At 41.6% G+C, this 19,066-nt stretch overlaps 1 protein-coding gene across 3 annotated transcripts in view; it reads left to right on the top strand.

Moving 5' to 3' along the window:
* SNX29 (sorting nexin 29) overlaps positions 1-19,066 on the top strand; it is a 2,112,233-nt gene that overhangs the window by 1,383,313 nt on the left and 709,854 nt on the right. For all 3 annotated transcript variants that reach the window (XM_073591167.1, XM_073591166.1, XM_073591168.1), the window contains one exon: positions 10,040-10,143. In XM_073591167.1, the coding sequence (XP_073447268.1) occupies positions 10,040-10,143 (104 nt within the window). The remainder of the gene's footprint in view (positions 1-10,039; positions 10,144-19,066) is intronic.

Genomic DNA, 19,066 nt, shown 5'->3' with positions numbered 1-19,066 from the left:
TCATCTCCATGACACTGCAGGGCAGAACTGACGTCAAAACGTCACTTCCGCCCATACGTCTTAACCACTTCAGCCCCGGAAGGATTTACCCCCTTCCTGACCAGAGCACTTTTTACAATTTGGCACTGCGTCGCTTTAACTGCTAATTGCACGGTCATGCAATGCTGTACCCAAACGAAATTTGCGTCCTTTTCTTCCCACAAATAGAGCTTTCTTATGATGGTATTTGATCACCTCTGCCATTTTTATTTTTTGCGCTATACACGGAAAAAGACCGAAAATTTTGAAAAAAAATGATATTTTCTACTTTGTTATAAAAAAAATCCAATAAACTCAATTTTAGTCATACATTTAGGCCAAAATGTATTAGGCCACATGTCTTTGGTAAAAAAAATGTCAAGTGTATATTTATTGGTTTGCGCAAAAGTTTTATAGCGCCTACAAAATAGGGTAAATTTTCTGGAATTTACACAGCCTTTAATTTATGACTGCCTATGTCATTTCTTGAGGTGCTAAAATGGCAGGGCAGTACAAAACCCCCACAAATGACCCCATTTTGGAAAGTAGACACCCCAAAGAAATTGCTGAGAGGCATGTTGAGCCCATTGAATATTCATTTTTTTTGTCCCAAGTGATTGAATAATGACAAAAAAAAAAATTACAAAAAGTTGTCACTAAATGATATATTGCTCACACAGGCCATGGGCATATGTGGAATTGCACCCCAAAATATATTCAGCTGCTTCTCCTGAGTACGGGGATACCACATGTGTGGGACTTTTTAGGAGCCTAGCCGCGTACGGGGCCCCCGAAAACCAATCACTGCCTTCAGGATTTCTAAGGGTGTAAATTTTTTATTTCACTCTTCACTGCCTATCACAGTTTCGGAGGCCATGGAATGCCCAGGTGGCACAAACCCCCCCCAAATGACCCCATTTTGGAAAGTAGACACCCCAAGCTATTTGCTTTGAGGCATGTTGAGTCCATGGAATATTTTATATTTTGACACAAGTTGCGGGAAAGTGACACTTTTTTTTTTTTTTTTTGCACAAAGTTGTCACTAAATGATATATTGCTCACACAGGCCATGGGCATATGTGGAATTGCACCCCAAAATACATTTAGCTGCTTCTCCTGAGTATGGGGATACCACATGTGTGGGACTTTTTAGGAGCCTAGCCGCGTACGGGGCCCCGAAAACCAATCACCGCCTTCAGGATTTCTAAGGGTGTAAATTTTTGATTTCACTCTTCACTGCCTATCACAGTTTCGGAGGCCATGGAATGCCCAGGTGGCACAACCCCCCCCAAATGACCCCATTTTGGAAAGTAGACACCCCAAGCTATTTGCTGAGAGTCATGGTGAGTATTTTGAAGCTCTCATTTGTTTTTGAAAATGAAGAAAGACAAGAAAAATTTTTTTTTTTCAAAACTTTGTGACAAAAAGTGAGGTCTGCAAAATACTCACTATACCTCTCAGCAAACAGCTTGGGGTGTCTACTTTCCAAAATGGGGTCATTTGGGGGGGTCTTTTGCCACCTGGGCATTCCATGGCCTCCGAAACTGTGATAGGCAGTGAAGAGTGAAATCAAAACTTTACGCCCTTAGAAAGCCTGAAGGCAGTGCTTAGTTTTCAGGGTCCCGTACGCGGCTAGGCTCCCAAAAAGTCTCATACATGTGGTATCCCCGTACTCAAGAGAAGCAACAGAATGTATTTTGGGGTGTAATTTCACATATTCCCATGGCATGTTTGAGCAATATATCATTTAGTGACAACTTTGTGCAAAAAAAAAAAAATTTGTCTCTTTCCCGCAACTTGTGTCACAATATAAAATATTCCATGGACTCAACATGCCTCTCAACAAATAGCTTGTGGTGTCTACTTTGCAAAATGGGGTCATTTGGGGGGGGGGGGTTGAACTGTCCTGGTATTTTATGCACAACATTTAGAAGCTTATGTCACACATCACCCACTCTTCTAACCACTTGAAGACAAAGCCCTTTCTGACACTTTTTGATTACATGAAAAAATTATTTTTTTTGCAAGAAAATTACTTTGAACCCCCAAACATTATATATTTTTTTTAAAGCAAATGCAATACAGATTAAAATGGTGGGTTTCATTTTTTTCACACAGTATTTGTGCAGCGATTTTTCAAACGCATTTTTTGGGGAAAAAACACACTTTTTAAAATTTTAATGCACTAAAACACACTATATTGCCCAAATGTTTGATGAAATAAAAAAGATGATCTTAGGCCGAGTACATGGATACCAAACATGACATGCTTTAAACGTGCAGTGGCAACAAAAAGCCTTTACAGGTTACCACTTTAGATTTACAGAGGAGGTCTACTGCTAAAATTACTGCCCTCGATCTGACCTTCGCGGTGATACCTCACATGCATGGTGCAATTGCTGTTTACATTTGACGCCAGACCAACGCTTGCGTTCGCCTTAGTGCGAGAGCAGGGGGGACAGGGGCGCCTTTTTTTTTTTTTGCTTTTTTTTATCTTATTTTTAAACTGTTCCTTTTCTTTTTTTTTTTTTTTTTTTTTTTTTTAATCATTTTTATTGTTATCTCAGGGAATGTAAATATCCCCTATGATAGCAATAGGTAGTGACAGGTACTCTTTTTTTGAAAAAATTGGGGTCTATTAGACCCTAGATTTCTCCTCTGCCCTCATCTGACCACACCAAGATCGGTGTGATAAAATGCTTCCCCAATTTCCCAATGGCGCTGTTTACATCCGGCGAAATCTAAGTCATAAAATGCTTGTAGCTTCCGGTTTCTTAGGCCATAGAGATGTTTGGAGCCACTCTGGTCTCTGATCAGCTCTATGGTCAGCTGGCTGAATCACCAGCTGCATTCTCAGGTTCCCTGTTGAGACAGGAGAGCCAGAGAAAAACACGGAAGACGGTGGGGGGGGGCATTCCCTCCCACTGCTTGTAAAAGCAGTCTAGAGGCTAATTAGCTGCTAGGATTGCTTTTACATGAAAGCCAACCGCTGGCTGAAAAGAATGATACCAAGATGATACCTAAACCTGCAGGCATCATTCTGGTATAACCACTCAAAGTCGTGAATGGCGTACCTGAAGACAAAAAAATGGTTAACAATAAAGCACAGTAAACGGTATAAAAAAAATTGCATACCTGAAAAGCAAACATAATAATAAAACATTGCAGAATAGAATACAGTAAAAAAAGAGCAGAACAACGGAGAGAGAATAGAGAGAGAGAGAGAACAATAAAGCGACAACTTTTTTTTTTTAATTTTATATTTTTGTTTGTTTTTTTTTTTTTTTTTTTACACTTTTTTTTGTAACTGTAACTTTTATAACTGTAACCGGTTCCAGGTTCGGGTCTCTCAAAATGCGATGGCATCTTGGGAGACCCTGTGAAAGTGTGCCTAGTCTGTGCAATGCTGTACCCTACGCTAATACTCAACTAGTGTATGGTTCAAAACATTCACCAATGCAAAGACCAGGATTGTCAGGACAGGAGGGACAATAATAGCGGGTGTCACGCCTATATCCGCGCTTGCTGCAGACACAACATATTTTTTGGGGGGGTTCATTGGCTAGGGGTACTCGGGAGGACATAAAGAAGATGCCTCTCATGCAGCCGACTCCATTTGGTTGGGGATGTGAATGGGCGAAGTACGGGCGCTGCAGAAGCGGTGGGTTCCCAATTAGGATTGGCGAATGCAGCAGGAAGGGCATTATGGGCACGACGGGCCTGTGTTTGTCTTTTTGGTCGCAGTGGGACCATAGGTGTGCGCAGCTTATTGCATTAGGGTGTGCACCGTAAGCTCAAACACACATGCATGTGTATGTGCCTACATATATATATATATATGCCCCCAGCACATTGATCTCCCTGCCGGCACAGTGAAAGAAGATCATAGACACTTCTCATATGGCAGAGCCAGTAAGAGGGAGATCTTTCCCATGTTCCTGCTGCTACACAGAGCGATAACACTAATGCGCATGGGGTGATTAGGGTGTGCCTGGGCACACCCGGAACACCCTGTGTGCACGCCTATGAGCGGGACACTACTTGTGCTTGCCACCTCACCAGCTTGAACTGCACTTATGGGACTCGCCACGTCACCAAGTGTTACTGCAGTGCTGGTTTGACTATGACCGGGGTGTACTAGGCCGCTGGTGCTTGCCAGTTGATCAAAACGCTACCAAAAAAACTGTTAGCGATAGCAGGGATCAGGCCTAACTCTGCGAACGCTGCAGTTATGCGTTTAGTGTTTTGTAAGTGACAGTGATCCATCGATACTGCACTTGGGTGGGCTGGGCTGGGCTGGGCCAGGCGGAGGGGCAAAACGCAGGTGCTAGCAGGTATCTGGGCTGATCACGCTAACACTGCGTTTTTGGGAACCCTAAACTGCTGGGGACGCCAGTATAGATCTGATCGGATCAGATATTGATCTGTTCAGATACTATACCACTAAGGGAGGCGTATGCTGCGTGCATGGGTGTTAACGGTAATATGACGCTGCCTGGGGCGACGCATATCACCGCCGGGCGATCAGGGGGCTAAACCTTTATTAGGTAATAAACGGCGGGTGCCCTGACACTATAAAAAATAAACGAACTAACAAGTGTCACCCGTAATGGTTATACGGTGATCAGTGGTGAAAGGGTTAACTAGGGGGCAATCAAGGGGTTAAAACGTTTATTAGGTAGTATATGGGGGTCCCTGTCGCTATAAAATGCTGACGGCGAACCTAAATATTTACCTCACTAACTAGCGTCAACAATGACACTAATACAGCGATCAGAAAAATGATCGCTTAGCGACACTGGCGACGGGGGGGTGATCAAGGGGTTAAAACTTTAATAGGGGGGTTAGGGGGGTATCCTAGACCTAAAGGGGGCTAACCCTAACTGCCCTAACACACTAACTGTCACAAACTGACACCATGCAGTAATCAGAAAAAAAAAAAACTGCTTGGTGTCAGAGTGACGGGGGGGGGGGTGATTGGGGGGGATCGGGGGTGTAAAGTATGCCTGGCATGTTCTACTGTGAGGTGTAGTGTTGTGCAACTCACATTTCAGTCTTCTCTCCTTGACGCCGGAACTGCCGAGCCGAGGAGAGATGACATCACATCCTCTGCCTCTGTGTACTACACAGAGGCAGGGGATGATTCTCATTGGCTGGGAGCGATCGCGATGGGGGGGGGCACGAATGGATGGTTTTTGCTTTTCATTGTTCATGCTTTTTTCTATTACAAGGGATGTGACACTTTTTTTTAAACAGTGTAAAAATAAATAAAATCTGTACCCGCTAGAGTGGCAAAATATTCACCTAATACCTCAACTCTTTGTTTTCGAGGATGCCCAGAAATAGGCACATATTTACACATATGGTGGACGTGCCCAGTAATCCAAACCTTCTGGAAGGAAGTCTTCGTGATTGCATCTAAAATATTTAAAAAAATAATACAACCAGATCCATATTTAACTTTACTTAATCTAAAACCGGAATGGTTAACACTCTCTCAATTCAAACTTATGATCCAACTAATAACGGCTGCAAAACAAACAGTGGCCAAGGCATGGAAATCTCCTACATTGGTACTAGCAGAAACAATTCACAGAATGAATAATACAATGTCCCATGCTAAGATGGTAGCCATCGATCAAAATCAAATTCCAAAATTTGAAAAACTTTGGCATCCTTGGATAAAACAACAGTTCCTGTCAAACTTCAATGACTCTGTCCTGTTGCCATGGTAACAGATTAAATGACTTACAGAGACACCCATTCTAAGGCTTCAAAGAGAACTAAAAAGAATAATAAACTGACGAGCGGGACAACCTTGTGGACCATACCTCTACCTTTCAACCCTTTTTCTTCTTTCTCTTTCCTTTTCTCCACCTTACGATTAAAGCTCATTATCAGAATTTATTTGACCTATATACACTCTACTTGTAAACAATATGTATAGTAGGTATAAATCATTTAAATACCTACAAAAGTAACTAAGGAAATTATATATATCTTTAATTTAGGTTTACGTGAACCCAATGTTTAATATTTGAAATTTCATGATATTTACCTATATAAACCCTACTGTAAAACAATGAGCTTACTTTATAGATCCTTGTAAACTTACTTTATGTATCTTTATAACATTGTATACTCAATAAACTTCTTTTGACAAGGAAAAATAAATAAAATCATGTAAAATAAATAATAAAAATTAAAAAAAAATTTAACAGCAGCGATTCAATCCGACGAGCGGTGAGCTCGTGAGCCTCTAGCAGTATGTACAGCCTGTCCTGTCCCTACGCGTGACATCACACTACACGTGACTTCATCAGGGGATGCGTACAGGTAAGTAAAATGTCCTTAAATAGTCTACTAATGGCCGGCAATGGGCGGTCATTTTCCCTAAGTCCGGTATTGTCCGCAATACACAATACCGGACTTCGGGAAAATGGCCGCCCATTGCCGCCCATTACATACTGCTAGAGGCTCACGAGCTCGCCGCTCGTCGTATTGAATTGCTGTTTATTTACTTTTATGTGAGTACCTTAATTTTCTAATAAAAGCTGATATTTTACCAAACAATATTACACTATTGGGTCCATCCTGCTTTGTCATCCTATATACCCCCCTGTGTTACACTTGAGGGAGCCATAACCTGGATCCAGGACTGTGAGGGATGCGCTGGAGCCCATAGGTGGATACCCTTAAAGGCTTCCTGGTCATATGCTCTTGCCCTATTACCTTAAGGTAAGGGGCCATTACCCACTTGTGTGTGTGTGTGCATGAAGAGGCACATGATGTGATTTTTTTCTGAGCACCAAAATCTCAACGATTGCATGTTTGGACGTTGCTGTCATCACTTCTTAATAGAAATATTTGTGTGTGAAGCACGCTGTACTCTATATATTTTTCTTTTTGGGACATTTATGCCGGACTTTCTCTGAATGTTTTGTTTGCACTGATTTGTTGGATAGCCATGCATATTTGTGGATACATTGCTGCACAGTGTCACTTTATGAGCTCTGCACTCAGTGAAAATTACAATCGTTACTATTTTTTATTTTTTTTTTGTTTCTCTATCTGCACCTTTCAAGAGGATATATATTTTATTATACTACCAGTGAGTTAATGTTATGGTGATATGTGTTTATTATGTGGTCACATATGATTATGCCTTCACGTCTATAATTTATTTGTTTTATTAGTAATTTAATGGTTTTTGGTTTTGTCACTTACCACATATACCTAATCTTTATTTGGCTGATGCAAGATTTGACCAGAGCCACTTAGATTTATATACATACTTTATGTTGTTAGTTTATACATCTAGGATTAGCGCAGCACCACCTATCTATACCTATCAACTTCCAAGGTCAGGTGTGTACCCGATTCGGTGCAAGCAGCTTTTCCCATTTTTGTTATTGTCATACCTAATAGCGCGGGAATAACCTTACCATTTTTCACTTGTAAGACCGCTGCGCAAATACGGTGTGAAAAAAAGTATTGCAATGACCGCCATTTTATTCTCTAGGGTGTTAAAAAAAAAACAATATATAATGTTTAGGGGTTCTAAGTAATTTTCTAGCAAAAAAACCTGTTTTAAACACGTAAACACCTAAATTCCAAAACAAGGCTGATCCTTAAGTGGTTAGAATCAACTGATGGTCACCTTTATATTCTTTGCACCAAAAGCCTGTTGCACCTTTTATGAAGCACCTTTTATGAAGCACCTTTATGAATTACACTTGATGATTTTGCATGAATGTTTATTATAATGAGTAGACTATTGTGGCAATACACATTTACAGTGCTTTGAAAAAGTATTCATGCCCCTTGACATTTTCCACATTTTGTCATGTTACAACCAAAGACGTAAATGTATTTTATTGGGATTTTATGTGATAGACCACAAAGTGGCACATAATTGTGAAGTGGAAGGAAAATGATAAATGCTTTTTTTTTTTTCCAAATAAATATGTGAAAAATGTGGCGTGCATTTGTATTGAGCCCCCCTGAGTCAATACTTTGTAGAACCACCTTTCGTTGCAATTACAGATGTAAGTCTTTTTGGGGATGTCTCTACCAGCTTTGCACAGCTAGAGAGTAACATTTTTGCCCATTCTTCTTTGAAAAATAGTTCAAGCTCTGTCAGATTGGATGGAGAGCATCTGTGAACAGCAATTTTCAAGTCTTGCATAAGATTCTCAATTGGATTTAGGTCTGGACTTTGACTGGGCCATTCTAACACATGAATATGCTTTGAGCTAAACCATTCCATTGTAGCTCTGGCTGTATGTTTAGGGTCATTTTCCTGCTGGAAGGTGAGCCTCCGCCTCAGTTTCAAGTCTTTTGCAGACTCTAATGGCTCGTACACACGAGCGGAATTTTCATCAGAAAAATCTTGGACGGTTTTTCCGGCGGAATTCCGCTCAAGCTTGTCTTGCATACACACGGTCACACAAAAGTTTGCTGAACTTTCGACCATCAAGAACACGGTGACGTACAACACTATGACAAGCCAAGAAAATTAAGTTCTTCCAAGCATGCGTCGAATTGTTTCTGAGCATGTTTAGGAATTTTGCGCGTCGGAATTGGTACAGACGATCAGAACTTTTTCTGACCGAAAATTGAGAACATGCTACCTATATTTTGCTGGCTGGAATTCCGCCAGCAAAAGTCCGATGGCGCATACACATGGTCGCATTTTCCAACTAAAAGCTCTCATCGGTCTTTTGCTAGCCGAATTTCCGATCGTGTGTACGCGGCATAACAGGTTTTCTTCTAACAATGCCCTGTATTTGGCTCCATCCATCTTCCCATTAAGTCTGACTAGCTTCCCTGTCCCTGCTGAAGAAAAGCATCCCCACAACATGATGCTTCCACCACCATGTTTCACGGTGGGGATGGTGTGTTCCGGGTGATGTGCAGTGTTAGTTTTCCACCGAACATAGCATTTTGCTTTTAGGCCAAACAGTTCAATTTTGGTCTCATCTGACCAGAGCACCTTCTTCCACATGTTTACTGTGTCCCCCACATGGCTTCTGGCAAACTGCAAATTGGACTTCTTATGGCTTTCTTTCAACAATGGCTTTCTTCTTGCCATTCTTCCATAAAGGCCAGAATTGTGGAGTGCACGACTAATAGTTATCATGTGGAAAGATTCTCCTACCTGAGCTGTGGATCTCTGCAGCTCCTCCAGAGTTACCATGACCCTTTTGGCTGCTTCTCTGATTAATGCTCTCCTTGCCCTGCCTGTCAGTTTAGGTGGATGGCCATGTCTTGGTAGGTTTGCAGTTGTGCCGTACTCCTTTCCATTTTCGGATGATGGATTGAACAGTGCTCTGTGAGATGTTTAAAGCTTGGGATAACCTAACCCTGCTTTAAACTTCTCCTCAACTTTATCCCTGACCTGTCTGGTGTGTTCCTTGGCCTTCATGATGCTTTTTGTTCATGAAGGTTCTCTAACAAACCTCTGATGGCTTCACAGAACAGCTGTATTTATACTGAGAATAAATTACACACAGGTGGACTCTATTTACTAATTAGGTGACTTCTGAAGGCAATTGGTTCCACTAGATTTTAGTTAGGGGTATGAGAGTAAAGTGGGCTGAATAAAAATGCACGCTACACTTTTCAGATATTTATTTGTAAAAAAAAATTGAAAACCATTTATCATTTTCCTTCCGCTTTACATTTACATTTTTGATTGTAACATGACAAAATGTGGAAAATTTCAAGGGGTGTGAATACTTTTTCAAGGCACTATACAACATATTTTATATTATTGGCAAAGCCATTTACCCTCCTCTATTTCGATTCTTTAGAGGAAATTGAAGATTTGCTCTACTATAGGCTTTGCATACAGAGTAACAAATGACACCATGAAACTACATGATAAATGCACGTTATGCAGGTGAAATACACAAGGTACAGGTAGGAAGACTTTCAGTGCCTTTTAAACCATATGCAAAGATTGTTTGCCTTGCTTGAAAGCAATTCTGTAACACTGGAACATCTCTTTCTTAAACAGCAATCCCAAACCCTCGAAATATCGATGGAGAAATCATTCCAGAAGTAAAGCCAGTGGTGGATCATGGTGAATTAGCCAGTTCATATGAACAAAAATTGATAGAGGTAATTCAGCGTATTTACCGCAGTTTCAGTGTAAAATGCTGATATATACTGTACCTGTTCTACATACACACACTTTTTTATACTTCAATTAATAGCAATCTTGGCTGATATGGCGGTAGATTCCCTAGGCTTATTTAGGTGCATTTAGAATAGTGGCAGTTTCAGATCTTGTCACCGAATGTGACATTTACACTCTCAGCCTTACCAGCAGAAATTTTCCAGCGGGTTAACCAACAACCAACGCATGAACAGAATGAGTATGGGGTCGGTTAATTCCACAATTAAAATAGAATTCAAATTTTCAAAAATGTTTCAGAAAAAACTAAAACAGAGATGAAAGCTATCAATAGCTTAAAAAGCATAACATCACAAAAACATTAACCGCTTGCCGGCCAGCTGCCATCATTATACTGTGGCAGGTCAACTCGTTCCCGCGAATCGCCGTAGCTGTACGTCGGCCTCTTTAACAGCTATAGCAGGCACGCCCGCTGCATGACGGGGGAGCTGATGTGCGTTGCCACTGGCCGCAATGTCCATCGGCCATCCACAATTGCTCCACAGAGAGCCAGAATGTGGATCTGTCAATGTAAACAAACAGATCCCTGTTCTGACAGGGAATTGCAGAGTTACCCTCTGTTCCTAGTGATTAGGAATAGTGATCTCTCTGTTCTCCCAGTCAGTCCCCTCCTCCCACAGTTAGAAACACCTCCCAGGGAACACATTTAACCCCTTGATCGCCTCCTAGTGTTAACCCCCTCCCTGCCAGTGTCATTTATACAGCAATCAGTGCATTTTTATATCTGCCGTAATGTCGCAATCCTGCTAAAAATCGCTGATAACTGCCATTACTAGTAAAAAAAATTCATAATAAACATGCCATAAATCTATCCCCTATTTTGTAGACCTTAAAACTTATGGGCAAACCAATCAATATACGCTTAATGAAAACATTTTTACCAAAAATATGTAGATTACATATTGACCTAAACTGATAAAGACATTGAATATTTATTATAGCAAAAAATGAAAAATATTGTTTTATTTTTCAAAATTTTCAGTCTTTTTATTTTTGTTTATAGCACAAAAAATAAAAACCGCAGAGGTGATCAAATGCCACCAAAAGAAAGCTCTATTTGTGGGAAAAAAGAAGGTCAATTTTGTTTGGGTACAGATGCACACGACCGTGCAATTGTCAGTTAAAGCGACGCAGTGCGGTATCACAAAAAATGGCCTGGTCATTGGAAAATCTTCTGGGGCTGAAGTGGTTAATACAAAATAAGGATAAGGTTGTGTGCCAACGACAAAAAGGACTTCAGAGTGTTAATAGTCGCACAACATACATGGAATCCTTAACACCTATGTACAGGTATTTGTATAGAAAGACAAAAAACACAAACTGGATGAAATTCGCCCCACATACAGAGTAGAACCAATTATTTCAACCTGTATCATGGCTTTCTTTTTATTGAAAATTTCTTTAAGCAGTACAAGACAGGGCCATTGGGGCATACCCCGGCCAACCGGTGCACATATTCATGTGCATAACATAGTACTACTAACAGATTCTCTAAAATCAACATAACTAAACACAACACAGTCACTGCTCAGGTAACACATGGCAGGATGGTGATATGAGATATTTTTCCTTGTGGAGTTGTCTCCCGGTTTTAGTTATTGACCTTGGACTCTATAGGGACATTTGAGAATAGATGTAGAATAAATGTAGTTGTATTGATTTTTAGGCTAGCATCTCTGACTATCCACCTGGGATCTAAGCCTCAGCGCTCAGTAAAGATGGACAGAGATAGATGAGATCTATCTGGGTTGATCCCCTGAGGGCTGATCATCTGTCGTGGAATCTGAGTCTATCCACAGATGCCAGACCTTGTGATATTTTTGGGGCATCCTCGGGACAGATATGTTGCTTTATAGAGGGGTATCATTGCGTTAACTAGTTGCTTCCATGAGGACAGCATGGGGGGAGTGGTTGACTTCCACTTTAGTACTATGGCTTTTCTCGAATAGAAAAGAAGGATACCTATTAGGGTGCGTGTTGCTTTGGCAAATGCCAATTGTTCCACTAGGCCAAGGAGGCAGACACTAATTGTCAGGGGAATAGGAATAGTGGTCAAACTATGAATTAATTGAGTTACCTCCCGCCAATAGTCCTGAATTTGTGGGCAATCCCAGAATATATGCATGAAATCTGCAGGAGTACCAGAGCATCTCCAGCAGCTGGCCGACACGGCTGGGTATATGCGGTGGAGGTGCTGGGGCGTATAGTAGATCCTGTGTAGGATTTTGAATTGGATCAGTTTATCCCTAGTAGCAATCAGTGGCTGGAGTGGATACTCCCACATGTCTTCCCAGTCCTCGCTGTCCAGTTCCTGCACCTCCGCCCGCCACAGACCACGCAGACCATCCAGTCTGACCTGGATGGATGGTAGAAGTGCTCGGTAAATTTGGGATAATGGTTTTAAGAGATCAGCATCTTCTAGAAGGGTCTCTAGGTCGCCATATTCTAGCCAAAGCTGCACTGATTTGAATTGTGAGTCAAAGGCATGGCGGGGCTGCAGGAACCTGAAAAAGAAAGAGTTCAGAAGTTGGAATTTATTTTTCAGCCTATCAAATGTAAATAACCCTGACCCATCACAGATATCCCTCAAATACTTGATGCACTTACTGGCCCACAAACCCGGGTCCTGCAGAGAGTGGAATTCTTTCAATCTTGGGTTACACCAAAGCGGTGTATTAGGGGACCATTTGGCCTTTACCAAATTAGGTTTAATCACTACTGTGTGCCAAGCCTGAATAATTGCTTTCATCACTAGCGTTAAAGGTACTGGAGAACCCCCCGACCCCCTATAAAGGGCATGGCGAAGGGCCTCAAAGGATCTGTATCATGGCTTTAAAGTGGTTCTAAAGTCTAAACATTTTTTACCTTAATGCATTCCTTGCATTAAGGTAAAAAATATTTAGGCATCAGCATCCCCCCTCACCCCCTTTTACTTACCTGAGCCCTCATTCGATCCAGTGCTGTGCATGTCTGCAGCTCTTCTCGCTGAGGCACCAGGAGCCATTGCTATCAATCAAAGCCAGTGATGAGGGAGCGGGCCACAGTAATGGCTGCAGCAGCGGGGCTCGGGAGCAAGCACGCACAAGTGCCCCCATGGGAAGCAGCTTACTGTGGGGGCACTGAACAGAGAGGAGGGGCCAGGAACACTGGCAGGGGACCCGAGAAGAGGTGGTACGGTCCGCTCTGTGCATATTGGAATGGCTTCATAAGAAGGGATATTTCTGAGGATGAAAAGGAATGTTCCATAAATAGCTTCCATCTGGTGAAAAAGTGTTTAGTAGGTCTGAAGTTTTGGACTGTAGTGTCTAACTTTTCAACATACAGCAAAGATTTCAACTCCTTTTTTACTGCTGTAACTGATGGGGCAGAAAGTGAGGTCCAGGTTTCAAAGGATAAGTTCAGCTCCCCAATGTACCAATATAACATTAATGTGCTTCTTTTGCAGGAATAAATAAGCTTTCTAATTATCTTACACAACCCCTACCTCTGTGTCCAGCTGGCTGTATAAAAAACATTTCCACTATTTCATTCATTCATTTGGCAGAGTGTGCAGAAGCTGAGTGATTGCATAACAGCCTTTGTGGATAAAGCTGTAATATCAAAAACAGGAGAAGTGTGTCCTGGGGTCTGTAAACCTCACCATATACTACACGTATACAATCTGTTTGTATAATCTCCTTTAGATCTACTAACTATGTATTGCATGGGCCTGCCTGATTGGATACAGAGTGATTGGATAGATGGCGTGTCCTCCTATTTATGTCGCTTTGGTGAATCTAAAGGGATCGTACAAATATAAAATTTAAGTGGACCTAAACCCTCATATATATACCCAATGAAGTGAATAGCCTTAGATGATACACAAAGATTAAACAAATCTCCCCACCAGGGACATTCGGTGAGGTCAGTGGCTGGTGAGGCCCTGGCTAGTATCAAAGCCAGATACCCACAGGTTACATACGCCACGATCGTTAGAGTGAGAGCAATAATTCTAGCACTAGACCTCCTCTGTAACTCTAAACATTTAACCTGTAAAAAATTTTAAAGGGTCTCCTATGGAGATTTATAAGTACTGAAGTTTGGCGCCATTCCACAAGTCTGCGCAATTTTAAAGTGTGACACGTTAGGTATCTATATACTTGGCGTAACGTCATCTTTCACATTAGAAAAAAAAATAGGGCTAACATTAGTGTTGTTTTTTTATTTATGAAAAAAGAAAAAACGCGCTTAAAAAAAATTGCTGCGCAAATACCGTGTGACATAAAAAGTTGCAATGACCACCATTTTATTCCATAGGGTGTCTGCTATAACAATATATATAATGTTTGGGGGTTCTTAGTAATTTTCTAGCAAAAAAATTATGATTTTTACATGTAGGAGAGAAGTGTCAGCATTAGCCTGGGTGGCTAAGGGTCAATTACCATAAGTAATATACAAATTATTATATATTGTTTTTAAGGTAATTTACTAAATTCAAAATCTGTACTCAAGCAGGTGGCTTAATGGACAAATTACTGAAGTTTGAAGTTATAACTTCCAACCAGTAATTTCACTGTAAATAGATAAATAATAAATTATTATGTCATAACATATAGCATATAAATATATGATTTAGCTTGAATATAACAGTACCTTTTCAGCAGGCAGCAGATTCTCATTCTTCCTCTTAACTGTGTGAGAAAAATATGGGATTATGGGTAAATGTTATACCCATAAACATGTTTTTTCCTTGTAGTTAAGAGGGCTGGGCTGGAAGGGAGCATTTGTCTTTTAGACACATGCCCCTTCTATGACACTGCAGTGAGAGGCATGCCTCCACTGCAGCATTTTTATTGCTGGGACCAATGGTACTTTACCATTGGTCCAAGACTCCAAGCTGTTTATTGAGCTCAGTGCCTCTGACAAGAAGTGAGAGGCACTATGAGCTCATTCTCTCAGTCTGCTGCAAACAGAGTGTGTCAGCTTGTATTTAAAGTGGCCGCTCCATATTTAGTTTCTGACAGGCTGCACAAGAAGCCCCATATCTCTGGAACCATAGGTCGTAGGAGTCTCTATGACCCCAGGTCGCCGAGCTACGATCCTCAAAGCTTGATTTTTTTTTTTTTTTTTTTTTTAATGTTCATGGCATGCCTCCCCTGACTGCATGTCCCTGCTCCCTACGTATGTTTTACATGTATATCTGCTGTCTTCAGCTTGCTATATTCTTTAGAAAGTGCACATCGTGTTAGAGATTTTTTCCTCCTGTTCAGCACTGGGTGTGGATTCTTGGCATACACTGTGTGACAGCTAATTGGAGGAAAGGCACACACTCCCACTCTACATAGGCAAAAGGAAGGAAGTGATGTGGAGAACTGTGCTGTGAATAGATCAGCTCTCTGCTAATCTATTTTTAGCTCCCACCCCTACACAAATTTCAGGCTGGTTTTATCTCAGTTGTCGGAGAACTTGTCAGATGTTATCTTGCTGATAACAGAAGAACGGAGCAGCAGAAAGACAGAGGACTTAGGGCTTTGGTGAGAGATAAGAAAACACTACAGATAAATGTGCTTAGGTTACATTTCATGAATTATGTTTACATCCACTTTAATTAGTTGTGCTTTCGGAGCCATTAATTGTTACTGGCACATCAAACACATGCAAACACACATTTTGCCATGCAAAAAATGCAGCAAAATGTACTGTAAAAAATGTGCAACATCCCAAAATATCCCATGAGCTACTTTGCCGCATGTAGTGCAGCCCATTGAAATCAACGTCACCGGAAAAACTAGCCAAAAATGTGCGCTCCCACTACACTAAGTGTGAATGGGGTCTGAAAGTGAAATTGGCATGTTTACACAAGAACAGTGAGGCTCCATTCACATCTGTGTGTTTCTGAATGCATGGCAAACCACACAAAAAATGCACGCTTTGCCTTTAGTTTCAGAAAAGCACTGAAAATGCATAAAAAAGAGCACGGTAAAAAACGCACCACACTCCGCTCTAAAAAAGTTCTGGGGCTTCTTTGGGGTAATTGTTGAGCGTAGGGCAGCATGTGAATGGGCTGCCCTATGCAATACAAACATAAATGCTCAAAAACACGCCCCCCAAAAAATGCAGGAATGTGAGTTCTCACTATGCAGAGATGTGAATGAGGCCTGACAGCTGAGTGTCTCTATCCACACCCTCCTATGTATTTGCATAAAGCTGGCCATACACTATGCAGTCTGATTGTACAATCTCATGTATGTAAAATAGATTTACCATAACTATAGAATAAGAGGACCTACCTACTTATCCATTCACTCTGTATCCAGTCAGGCAGTCCATTGCACTACATTGTTGATGGTAGATCTAAAGGATATTGTACAATCAGATTGTATAGTGTATGGCCAGCTTTATACAAGTACATAGGAGGGAGTGGATGGAGACACTCAGCTGTGAAGCCCTGTTCACATCTCTGGGTAGTGGGAACATTCCTGCATGCATTTTTTCTGATATTTTCCAGCGTTTTCGCTCATCACCCATAGGGCAGCCCAGTTCTCTTGAATAGGCTGCCCTATGCACAACAATAGCCCTAAAGAAACTCCAGAACATTTTTTTTTTTTTAGAGTGGAGCATGGTGCTTTTTTACTGTGCTTTTTAGTGCATTTCATGAGCGTTTCTGAAATACAAGGCAAAGAATGCATTTTCTGTGCGGTTTGCAATGCATTCAGAAATGCACAGATGTGAATGGAGCCTCATTGTTCTTGTGTAAACAAACCAATTTCACTTTCTGGCCCCATTCCCGCTTAGTGGGAGCAAGCGTTTTTGGCATGTTTTTCCCATGACACACATCATAAATATAGTAAATAAAAGTTAATCCTCAAAAACATATTGAAATGTGCATGTAAATCCTATATAAAAACAAACAAAATATGTGCGACAAACCCAAAATGTGTGAACACATATAAATGAAAGTCCTGAGCCCAAGGTAAACTGAAAAGTTCAGGGATTAACAGAATTTACATAAACTTGAGGATCATAAAAGCTTAAAATCCTCGGAGTTAACTGAATTAAATATCAGTTCCAAATAAAACAAGGAGTAGAAATGATCCACAGTGACAGAAAGCTAGTCCTTCTATAATTCAGTGCAGGGGTGTAAACAGGGGAAGCTCAAAAATGTCCACAGGCCAATGAAGAATCATGCCACCTGGGTGTAGCAGGCTTACCAGAACTATATTCTTCTTCTTACTACATCAGGAGACATGCAACCTCAAAGATTTTAGCACGTGGCCTAGGCCCATCTGAAGGAACAATGGGGATGCTGTGCAAACATAGTAGCTGTGGCAGCTTACATTGACAAGCCAGGCAAATGCGTGTGGAGGGATGCTGGGATGCCGTGCAAACCTAGTTGATGGGTGCAGGGTGTGTGTGCTAATGAGGTCAGCTGGTAAACTACTTCCTGTGTCTTGCTGGCTCCTATGTCCCAAATCTACATACCAGCAAGTCTGTAAAGCTTTCTATGGAACACAGCAAGCGCTAAGTTAAGGCCTTGTTCTGGAAATCAAAGAAAGCTTTTATTTTTCTGCATCTGAGGCACATTAATGGTATATTGATACATAGGGGAGCTAGATTAAAAAAAAAAAAAAAGATCATTCTAGGTGGAGACCTCAATCTGACCCACTCGCCGGCTGTGGACACCTCCTCCGGTAAGTCCTCCATCCCACACTCCACCCTTACACACATAAAATCACTCTTGCACTCTGCCCAACTAGTGGATGTTTGGTGGGTGAAACACCCATTCGAGAGAGACTACAGCTGCTATTCGGTTGCCCATAATTTTTATAGTCGTATTGACTATTTTCTTGTGTCCCAATCCCTACTTGATATTCCTCTACAGGCGTCCCTTGGTAATATTTTCTGGTCAGACCATGCCCCCGCTCACTTAAGCTTGGCCCATCCACCCAAATCCCACAGGACATTCTCATGGCGCCTAAATGACAACTTACTAAAAGATACCCCTTGCGTGACAGCTATTGAGCGGTCGATCCAGAACTTTCGCTCAGACGACACTAACCCACTCACTAAATGGGAAGCCCTAAAATGTGTGCTACGGGGAATTTTCATCCAACATGGTGCCCGGCTAAAGAAAGCTAGATCGACCGATATCACCAGACTGTTGTCCTCTATTCACTCCTCTATTCACTCCTTAGAAATGCACATAAGAAAGACCTTGACCAAGGTACCTTTGTAGATCTCTCAGAGAATTGCTCCGCATCTTAGACGCAAACACCCTTATAGCTAGAGATAAGGGATGAAACTGCCATTACATTCTAGCAAATAAGTGCCTTCAACACCTGGCTAAGGTCCTTCATCCTCGTCCTCCACGTCACCCCATACCATATATTTGCACTGCTGGCCAACAAAAGATTCGAACTCCCAAGGGAATTGCAGATGCCTTCCAACATTATTACTCTCAACTATACAATCTGCCCACACGACCTGCACAGTCTCAAGAGCACGATACATGACTCCCTGACATGGAACAGTACATTTCGGAAACGGCCCTACCACAAATATATCCATCTGCTTCTACAGACCTAGATGACCCCTTGACGACGTCGGACTTTCTGTTAACTATTAAAGGATTGAAACTGGGGAAATGCCCGGGACCTGATGGCTTCTCCCCCAGCTTTTACAAATCATTCGCCCATTCCCTAGCCCCACTTCTTACTGCGGCGTTCAACTATTTTGATGATGATCGCCCCCCCTCTAAGTCCCTTCTTTCTGCCACTATCTCAGTCGTACCCAAACCAGGGAAAGGCCCCTTCCAATGTACCAGTGTAGGGCAGCATGTGAATGGGCTGCCCTATGCATTACAAGCAT

The sequence above is a fragment of the Aquarana catesbeiana genome, linkage group LG06, assembly GCF_042186555.1.
Source record: "Aquarana catesbeiana isolate 2022-GZ linkage group LG06, ASM4218655v1, whole genome shotgun sequence".
NCBI lineage: Eukaryota > Metazoa > Chordata > Amphibia > Anura > Ranidae > Aquarana > Aquarana catesbeiana.
The sequence above is the reverse complement of the archived record's forward strand: the minus strand, read 5'-3'. Positions and strand labels throughout refer to the sequence as shown.